The 10,914-nt window shown below is 34.7% G+C and overlaps 1 protein-coding gene across 1 annotated transcript; it reads left to right on the forward strand.

Moving 5' to 3' along the window:
- Positions 1 to 6,136: 6,136 nt before the first annotated feature.
- On the forward strand, positions 6,137 to 10,563 carry LOC132167864 (O-fucosyltransferase family protein). The gene is made up of 6 exons (XM_059578902.2): positions 6,137 to 7,118; positions 7,407 to 7,572; positions 7,885 to 7,974; positions 8,663 to 8,946; positions 9,098 to 9,356; positions 9,982 to 10,563. The coding sequence occupies exons 1-6, from the start codon at positions 6,430 to 6,432 to the stop codon at positions 10,216 to 10,218; spliced, it is 1,725 nt and encodes a 574-aa protein (XP_059434885.2). The 5' UTR covers positions 6,137 to 6,429; the 3' UTR covers positions 10,219 to 10,563.
- Positions 10,564 to 10,914: the final 351 nt, after the last annotated feature.

Here is a 10,914-nt window from a genome sequence, read left to right on the forward strand (position 1 = left end):
CTAGGCAATATAATATGATGTCTTAATACAAAAGCATTATATATACAACCAAAAAAATAAATAAATAAATAAAAGCATTTTGAAGCATTGTAAACACTCAAAATAATATCACATATCATGAAGCTTAATTTTATTTATTATATCCGTTAGAATATTGAATTAAATTCTATCAATTTAGGCTTTTAGAACAAGATGATTTAATATGGTATATATCAAAGTCAGGAATCTTGAATTCGAACATTGTCTATGTTAGACATCACTTGTTAAATGAGAGTTTGAGCCGACACGCAAATAAGATAGTTAAAATGTTGAATTAAATGGTTAAATTCATGAGTTTTATAATTACATACTAATAAAATGACAAGTAGGCTAACTAAACTTAAACCCTAAGTTTGCAAAAGATAAGCCATCGTCTTGAGCTTCCAAAAGTTATGACCCCACAACTCTACGGGTCATACTTGCCTCTAGTGCATCTATAGCTATAAAATAGGTAAAACTTATGCGTCAACAGCTCAATAAGTAAAAGCCTCTAATAATCTATTGTGTGTGACATAAGTCATTTTCTGACCTTTCCACAACATCATTCAATACATTTGTTAACATATACTAAGCAAACTCTATATTATGCATATAAATAAAAAAACTAAGAATAATCATCTAAAGATAACTCTTTCTTTCTAGATCATTATGGAAGTAAAAGGAAAATAAAGCCAAAACTAAAATTAAGAAAGTCTAGGGCTAGCTTTGTTTGTCTACATTTTTGTTTTGTCTTCTGTTTTCTTTCTTTCTTTCTTTTCTGCGGTTGGAGAACGTCCATATCAAGCTTAGGTGACTCAAAAGGTCCACAATTACGTGGAAGACTCCACTGAAAACCACAAGAGAGGTTAGTGCGATTGGTGCTAAACAAATATATATTTGACATCTGCCTAAAATTAGTTACAATCTGCATTAATAATCACAGTACTTTTTCAGTAGGTGGCTTTCAATACCTCAAATAATCAAACCCACTTAGACTTAGCCACACTTGTTGGTTGCAAACTCAAGATATTTCCCTTGACCCTTCATGCTAACAATTGAAGCAAACCCATTGTTTCTTTCTAAACAAGCAATGTAGTGGCCTTTGATTTCATTGGATAGATTAATGGAAACCTAGGTGCACACGTACTGTGGCAAACATGCATGCCCACCTCTCAGGACCAGTACAACAACTCTTACCTAAGAAATTGATAATTCTAAGGTCGTTAAGCTAGGGTTGTCACCATTGCTATCACCATAACCACCCAATAATGACTAAATTAACTCTAATATATTGAGGTTGTTAAGCAATGACAAGTACAGATTGAACTGCCCTGTGTAGAATTCTTGGTCCCAATTGGATGATATAGATTTAGAAGGTGGAAGGTGGAATATTTGGGATTCGGATTTTCAGTAGTTTTTGCAATTCGGATTGCAAATGTAAGAAATGTCATATGAGACTCCATTGCCAAAACAGGTGGGCAGACTATCCGAGACCTAATCGTGCAGGTAGGTTTCATGGGAGCTTGATCTCTTATAATATTTGTTGCCCAAATTGTTTGCAAATCGGATAACAAAACTAATGGGAATCTCTATCCGAATATTTGAGATGATCCATAAACAACTCAATTCATCTACCTCTTTGAGATGTCCCACATGAAATTTTGGTTTTGAATTGTTCAACTAATCTTAATCATATGGCATACATTAATACCTTCGTTTGACACATGATGATAAACTCTTATATCCAAAACACAACCAACACCCCCAACCCCAACAACTAATCATATTTATCATTTTTTTTTTCCTGTCTTCATAAAATTTATTAATTCAACCTAAACGTAATGAAATGTTAAAATAGTAATTTAAAAAATATTCAATTTATTATTTTTTATCGGTTCAAACTTTTAGAATAAATGATGATTTAACTTGATATTAAAGCAGATGTATTTAGTTAAAACTTTGACTTTGTAACTCACCTTTTATTTTAATTAAATATTTTTAAAATTTTTGAATAAACAGCGAATTAACTTGAAAAAAATAATGAAACCAAAGTATGAGATCGATGTTATGTAAAATTTTAATCGAAAAAAAAAATGTTAATAGTATTAGGAGAATATTTGATCAAATCCCTGGAATATTAAGCATGCATATTCATGAGATCTGACTCTTGAAGATCATTGTACAAGTCATCACGAATGGAAGCATGGAACAAGCAAGCACGTCCTATATAGGTGTATTATATTATTATGATTATAATTTTAGGGCACGTAGATTTAAATAATGGCATGATTATTGCATTTGAACTGCCTTGGTTGGTGTTCATGTATCTATCATTACCTCATATATCATATAGTTTTTATATAAAAAACTATTAAAACTATATGATATATGAGGTAATGATAGATACATGAACACCAACAAGGGAAATTCAAAGTAAACTTGTTTTATATGGAGATATGCATGTAAAAAGGATATAATTTTTCAAACCCTAGCTAGCTTGTGACACATGAGTTTGAAGAAGATGTGACAATTAAATATAAGCCTTGGGTGGAAATATGTCCAAGAGTATGGTTTCACCAGCCCTTACCTACCATTACATATTGTTGGATTGATGATGATCAAAAAACTTTGGCTATCCATCTACATTATTTTTTAGATGAAATGTGTTAAAAATTTTTGGGTGAGAAGAATATTAAAATTTTCTTTGTTTGTTGTTCATCCTTAAAAATTATTGGGTTTAGTCCTCAATGGGTAGCTCAATCGGCTGTGAACCACGCCTCATGAAGCGGAGGTCACTAATTCGAATCCCTCATCTCCCTTCCCTACATGTCAAAAAAAATATATATATATTGAGTTTAATCTTTGATATATATATATAATTTTAAATCTTGATCATAAAATAATTTCTTTTCATCACTTTACTTGAAATTAAGAGAATTTGATTCCATCTCGTTAATAATTATATTTCCTTTGCAAGTAATGTCACACTTTCTAATTGGATATTAATTAATTGAGAGAGAATGTTAATGTCAAACTCTTAATAGATGACAAGTACTGCTTTATACTTCTCACCTAACGGAACCCGTGAGATCAAATAAGACATTAAAATATATGATTTTTTCTATTGTTAAGTTATGAACATAAATTATATGATAATTACAACTCATATTTTAAAATTATACCTTTTAATTAAGAATGCGGAATGCATGACTGGATGCTTACATATTTCTTGCCTAAAAAGAACTCGTGAGACCACATAAGGCACGATATAGGGTTTTATTACTATAATATTAAATTATTAACACAACTAGTTAATGATTATTGATTATGACCTATATTTTTCCATTTAAATGAAACCCATTTAATTAAATATGCAACTTATTGAATGATGCTTTCAACTTGCATGGATGTTTCAACCTCTATGATTATTATTTTTTTTCTTTTTTGCAACCTCTATGATTACATAATGAGTAATGCTAAACAAATAATATTTTTATTTTATAACTATCACACGCGTATTGATGTGGCAGTCTCAACCAATTCTTAGATCAGTCATTGTCATATATATATATTAAAAAAAGGAACTATCAACATTTATCAAATTCCGGGGAACGGGAGAAAATTTTTATGTGGTTTACGTGTTCGAGCGGGAAGAAGTAAGTTGTGCTGTGTTCGAGACTTGTTTAGACAAATAATTTTCATAAAAGCTTTCTCAAATTACCAATAAATTTAGCAATAAAATTACTAAAAAAAGTCTCAATCTCAGGCACAAAAGCAGTCAACATTGATTTTCACCAGCTGGAGCCTTGAAGGACTAAGGGACATGAACCACACGCAAGGAAAAGGAATGCAGTACTCAAAACGCTTCCTGGCCGCCAATGACTCAGGTGCATCCCATGCCTATTTAATTATTTACTCCCCCAAAGTTGCTTGCCCTAAAACAAAACCAAAGAAGAAGAAAACTTGTATCAAAATTAATTCCATGTCTCCAATGTCTCTTTCATGTTTTGGACCATGCTGGGTTCCTCCAATCATCCATCCACAAAATTGTCCATGCTTTCTCACATAGACTCACGGATATATATATGGTCATACTTTACTTCGGGTGTGTAGTTTGCCCTACTTACCGCCACCGAACCGCTATGGACAAGTGCAAATTGATAGGCGGAACATAATATGATTAATCGGTGAGTAAATTGTTTTTTTGACATACTTCAAGCATCTCTTAGTTTGTTTTGATACCATATGAAGTTAATTGTAAATCGGATAAATCACAATGACTGATTTTATATATATATATATATTCTCTTTTTTTAAAGAAAAAAAAATACTTAGCAAACCGTATGGCCACTTCAGCCTTCAAACATCAAGCATTAAACCTCCCTTAATTCGTCTCCCACTCCCTTTGGTCCCTAGAATATGACTCTTTGATTTAATATGTCATTATGGCACTTGCCGTAGTCTGATTGGTTATGACGCGGAGTGACGCCCACTTCAATCAAGCCTTTGAATGTCATAGACCAATTTAGAGAGATTAAAAACCTTAATTAAAAGCACAAGGAATCAAGGATCAAGTTTGATACAAGGCCAAATTAACCACATTTTCCCTTAAAAAGAATCTCACATATTTTTTATCTTATCAAAACACAATACAAGTAGCTGCCAAGACAATACTACCCATCTGCTGCAAATTCTATGTACACCTCGTGCCTGGTGGTACGTTCCCACAGAACTAGAAAGCAAAAAGAACAAGAGGCCCATGTGGCATGGGGTTGAGAAGTCACTATCTGACACGTGGCAGAGGTGCCAGCGTGTTATTCAGTGGGTGCCAGCAGGCAGTCAAGCGTGTGGGATTGTTTCAGAATGATTGGGGGGGTTTGGGTCCTTTGGGACACAACACACCAGGCTGTTGGATTAAGGCAGTGGAATGGCGGCAAAGGTCACATGCTGCCTTCCTGCTAATTGTTTATTGCAGCAGCTGGCCACCCCACAACACGACATGCCTCATTCTCGAGGTCTAAGTCATATAAGAAGAATACCTCTTCTTTTTCCTCTGCCTTTTCAAATTCAAATTTTGTCTGATCATTTTAACCTTTTATTGGTATTTGAGCACAATCTGGGTCCCCAACGAATACACACCTCAATGAATGTGACAAATATGCCATTGTTGAGAACAAGTTTTTAGCATTTTGAACGATAAACTAAATGTATTTCAAGCTTAAGAAGCTATAGAAAACACTCATTAAAGATGAAATCTTCTTTAAGAAGAAAAACATCTAAACTAGTGAAACACTCTAAAAGTTACTGTTGGATTATATGTTGTCCCACATTGTATTGTTGTTTGTTCTGCATTGTATTGTTGCCCCATGTCCCACATTGTATTGTTAAGTTAGCAGCATACCTTTATATATAGGTCATTTTTGTACGGTTCTCTTTATGATTCAATATATAATTAATTTGTCTATCCTTACTTTCTTCTTTTTCTGAAATAAGAAAAAAAATGTTGCTTGCATTTTAAGCTTGAAATACATTTTTTTAGTGGGTGTAAAATAATTCTTCTTTATAAATGGTACCCTCAATAATACCTCCAATGATTGTCATTCTCAATATGAAGTTGGAAAGGAATAATCAAAGGACCCCCTGCCCAAAAAAACAACATTACCACATTGCTATCAACTGCTATCAACATATTGGTCTACAATGAAATAATTGGAGCCTCTATTATTGTTGGATGCCAACAATTGAAAATTAAACTCAACCCCATCAATCCTTGCCACTTCTAAGCCATATACGCCTTGAAATAGATAGGCATTATTTGAAGGTTCAAATTTCTTTTTTGTTGTATCTAACTGTGTATATATATAATACAACTTCATTTAAAAAAATTTAATTATGCGGAAATAGATATATATACTGTTAAATCTTTGATTTTTACTTTAGAGGATTTGATGCCCTTTAAGCAAGACTTTTGAAGTCAACAAAAAATAACTCAAAGAGGGTAGTTATCACCCATAATTTTCAACTTTGAATATGTAGGTGGAGAATTTATATGAAAATGGGAAGGGCTAAACTGTCATTGTCTCAAAGAGAAACATGGAGTATAATTCCCGTTCATATGAAACCATGGAGCACTTGGATTAAATTAACGACAAATTCCACTTGGACAGAGATAACCAGCAACTTTAAATCAAGCCCAAGACGCTGTCCAGAGACGCGGACATACTTTCAACAAAACGCGTATGGATTCGTCAGACTCGGCGTTCCCGCCGCCAATCCTCCTCCCTTTCTCTCTCTGAAACACATTTTCTCTCTCTCTGTCTCTCTCCGTGTCTAAAAACAGAGTAAAACAGAGCCTTTCTCAGGAGGAAGAGGAGGAAGAAGAAGAAGAGCATCTGTGGCTGTCATTCTGTAATGGCGAAGTCAAAGTGCAGCAACAGCAAGAGGGTCTCGGTCTCGTACATCTCAGTCCCATCTCAGATAATCAACTCTTTGTCATCATCTTCTCTGCAGTCTCTCCTTCTCTCGCCTAAGAAAACTTCAAGGAGCAACAACAGGTTCCTCAGCTTCAAAAGCCCAAGACTTTGGTTTCTCATTCTCCTTCTCTTTAGCCTACTTGGTATGTTAAAGTTGGGCTACAATCTCGACACTTTGATCCCATTTTCTCCATACCCATGTACTACAAGTCCTCAAACACAGGGCTTAATCTCAGATAGGTATTCAAAATCACAGCTTGCTTTAGCATCGAAGAGTGGAGAACATAGTAAAAATGATGAGAAAGATGGGGTCTTGAATGGTTTTTCAAAACCAGAGGTGGGTAATGGAGCAAACAGTGAGAATGATGGTGAGAAAGTTGAGGAGGGTGAGTTTTGGAAGCAGCCAGATGGGTTGGGCTACAAGCCTTGCTTGGTGTTCAGCCGGGATTACAAGAGAGCCAGTGAGGGGATTGTGAAGGACAGGAGAAAGTACCTGATTGTTGTTGTTTCTGGTGGAATGAATCAGCAGAGGAATCAGATAGTTGATGCTGTGGTTATTGCTAGGATTCTTGGGGCTGCTTTGGTTGTTCCCATTTTGCAAGTCAACGTCATTTGGGGTGATGAAAGGTATTCTACCTTGCATTTTGGTTTCAAAAATATTGCCTTTTTACCATTTTGATTCAAGTGAGCAGACTTCATTTTCCCATTTTCTTTGAAGTTTTATGTCAAGTTCGCCTAATTTAGTAGTTTATGACATTTCAATATAATTTAAGAAAGCTTCAATTTTCCATCATGGTTGATGTTATGATTAAATTTCTTTCCTTTTTTGTGAATAGTATATATTGTGTTATGATTCTACAGTGCAGGAAGGATTGAATTATTTTGTCTTTTGTGTGCTTGTTTTGATGGGTGCAGTGAATTCGCTGATATATTTGATTTGGAGCACTTCAAGAGAGTTCTTGCCAATGATGTGCGGATAGTTTCGTCCTTACCATCAACACATCTAATGACAAGGCCGGTGGAGGGGAGTCCACCACTTCACGTCTCCCCCCAATGGATCCGAGCACGTTACCTCAAAAGGGTATGAGTGATTTCTATATGTCTGCTTTAGAGTAATTGTAGTAGCTTTTCTTATTTGCTTATAACATAGAAGTGTTGGTTTGGAAAACGAAAAGAAAGGTGAAGAAGAGAAGACAAAAAGAAGTACATTTAGTTTTATGATCAATTTTCGTTTTCTGCTGATATTCAAAACAAACTTGCTTTCAATTTCTTCATTCATGTTTTTCTTGTTCATATAGAGTTTGTGGTCTGTTCTGTATTGTGGAGAACAGTCTTCTAGTTGATGCCAATTTTGAAAACAATCATTTGATGCAATTTCTGTTGGTTTCTGCAGCTTAACAGAGATGGGGTTTTGCTTTTACGTGGCTTGGATTCAAGGCTCTCTAAGGATCTTCCCTCTGATCTGCAGAGGCTTCGATGCAAGGTATTGCAGAGTTTCATTCTTGTTGAGATAACTCCTTTCAGACCCTAGAACTTGCATTTTTTTTCCCCTCCTCATGGTTGATGTTATAATATTTTCTGTGTTGGGCCTATTTTCCATCTTAAGCCTTGATTTAGTTTCCTTGTAAGCCTATCATAAATTCCCTACCTTATTTAGCCTACTTCCTTATTTATCACACCTTAGCTTTTCTATAAATACCATACATTGTTAAACAATTCCATGCAGTTGAATACAATAAAGATGTAGCCGGCACTTCAAAGTGGTGGACGTAGGCCTCCAAGGCTGAACCACCTTAAAATTTTTTTCTCTTTTTCTCTCTTTTGCTTCTGTTATTTCTTCCTTATTTTATATTTTATAATATATCAACCGTTGAAATGATTCACACATTCAGAAATTAATTGATCTTCTGAACTCATGTGAGATTTTGATCAAGAATTTCCTTTTGGAAACTTCTCAGCTTAATTCAGACAGACAGCTCATTTTATTTGTTCCTATTCTACTGAGGAGTGATCTTTCCCCTTTAAATAACCTTTCACTATATTCTCAGACTTCAAATTTGTACTTTTTCTGAATATTGCTTGTCTGAATTTCAGATTCTACCCTTGCCTTTCCAATTCAGCCAAAGTTATATGGATGGCTGATTCTAATCTCTTCTTTTTTTAAAATTCAGGTTGCTTTTCATGCATTGAGGTTTGCCCCACCAATTTTGGAACTTGGTAACAAGCTTGCAGAGAGGATGCGGAACAAGGGACCGTACCTTGCTCTTCATCTGCGGATGGAGAAGGATGTATGGATCAGGACTGGTTGCCTTCCTGGTCTGAGCCATGAATATGATGAGATAGTGAACAATGAAAGAAAACAACGGCCCGAGCTCCTAACTGCAAGATCAAACATGACTTACCATGATCGGAAGCTTGCCGGTCTCTGCCCCTTGAATGCCTTGGACGTAACCAGGTAAGAATATAAATCTAATCCGATAGGTTAATGTGTGCTACAGTGCTTTTAAACCTAAGTCCTGCAATATGCTGAACTAGTTATCTTATTCTATATTTGATGATTCTTTTATAGACTAAAAATTCTTTTTATTTTGTCATTTTATATTTAGGCTGCTTAAAGCTCTGGGAGCTCCAAAAGATGCAAGGATCTACTGGGCTGGAGGGCAGCCATTGGGTGGGAAAGAAGCGTTGCTACCGTTAACCCAAGAGTTTACTCATTTTTACAATAAGGAAGATCTTGCCTTGCCTGGCGAACTAGAACCACTTAGAAACAGAGCTTCTGTAATGGCTGCCATTGATTATATAGTCTCAGAGAATAGTGATGTTTTCATGCCATCTCATGGGGGAAATATGGGCCATGCTCTTCAGGTATCACCATCTCCATTTTTCTTAGTATTTACTCTGTCATGAGTTCAAATTCTGTAAAACACATGATTTGCTAATACTTGCTGAACTGATTCTAGCCTTATCAAATGATATAGCCCAAGGGATTCAATCTTATAACACATCTGAACTGGGAAGCCTGTAATAAATATGAGAACATAAAGAAATGCTTGAGACATATAACTACTGAAAAGGAATCATTAACTATGCTCATAGACTTTTTAATGTTCTTAGGAAAGACCATGAGGTAGGGAATTAAAGGTAGTAGATTCTGAAATTAAAACATAGAAGAACACTTTTCATTTTCTTTTTCTTTTTCTTTTTATTTATTTATTTTTTTTTTTGTTTAGGGTAATTTATGAGAAAGAGAAGATGTATAAGATAACAATGGCTTAAGTTATTTGTCCAAAAAGATAAGGGCTTGTGATTGCCTTTACCTTAACCATATGCTGCCTGTGCCTTCAGATAAGCTGGCAAATGTTAGAATAAGTCCATTTTTTTTATTTACTTAAGCTTTAAAATAGAGGTCGTGAGTTTGAATCTATACTCTACAGTTTACCATCTATTTCAGTTAAATATTTCACGTGACTAAAAATTGTTGTTTTTACAGGGACACCGGGCCTATGCGGGACATAAGAAGTATATAACCCCAAACAAAAGACAGATGCTCCATTACTTCTTAAACTCATCTCTATCAGAATCAGAGTTCAAGAACATCATAAAGGAGTTACACAGGGACTCCTTAGGGCAGCCAGAGCTCAGAAGTAGCAAAGCTGGAAGGGATGTTACAAAGTATCCTGTACCTGAGTGTATGTGCAGAGATTCACGTACTCATTCCAACTTGTGAGTTCATGCAGAAAGCTTCCAACACTCCTCTCCATGAAAAATTGAAACTTTTTGGCAAATCCCTTGAACTTGAGCCCTCTAAAAACAAAACAAACAGAAAGGAAAGAAAAAAAAAATGTTGAGTTCTAGGGCAATGAATGTTCTTTGGAGTGCGATTTTTGCAGAACAACTTAAGCTGGCACAGTTTTTGCAAGGACACTCGCAGTGATTCTTGCATTATGATTTGAGAGGCAAGATACATCCATCCATGTATCATTTTTTGATTCTTTATAGGAACAGTATTTAGGATATACTCTACATTTCATTCTTTTGTATTACATCTATGTATTATAGAGCCATAAATATGTATGTGTATAAATAATTGAATAAAAATTTCAATTAATATATTTATTAAATATTGCTTTGCAAGCTCCTCTCTACACCCTTTTTTTTTTTTTTTTTTTTTTTTGTGGTTCCATGGCAAATAAATATAGCTCCAATTGTCTTTTATATGCTCCTTAAAAACAAAACCAGAAGAAGCATATTTATAGTTCCAGTAATTGTTGTTCCTATTATATTTATTAAAACAAATAAATATAAAGGGGGTTGGAGCTACCCCACAAAGGATGCTTCAGCAGAGTAGGTGTGGCTATTTTTTCCTGTTATATATTATCTTTTTATTTTATAGTTATTTTATAATATTAATGCAATAGTCATA

This window comes from Corylus avellana, chromosome 2, assembly GCF_965113065.1.
Source record: "Corylus avellana chromosome 2, dhCorAvel1.hap1.2, whole genome shotgun sequence".
Taxonomy (NCBI): Eukaryota; Viridiplantae; Streptophyta; class Magnoliopsida; order Fagales; family Betulaceae; genus Corylus; species Corylus avellana.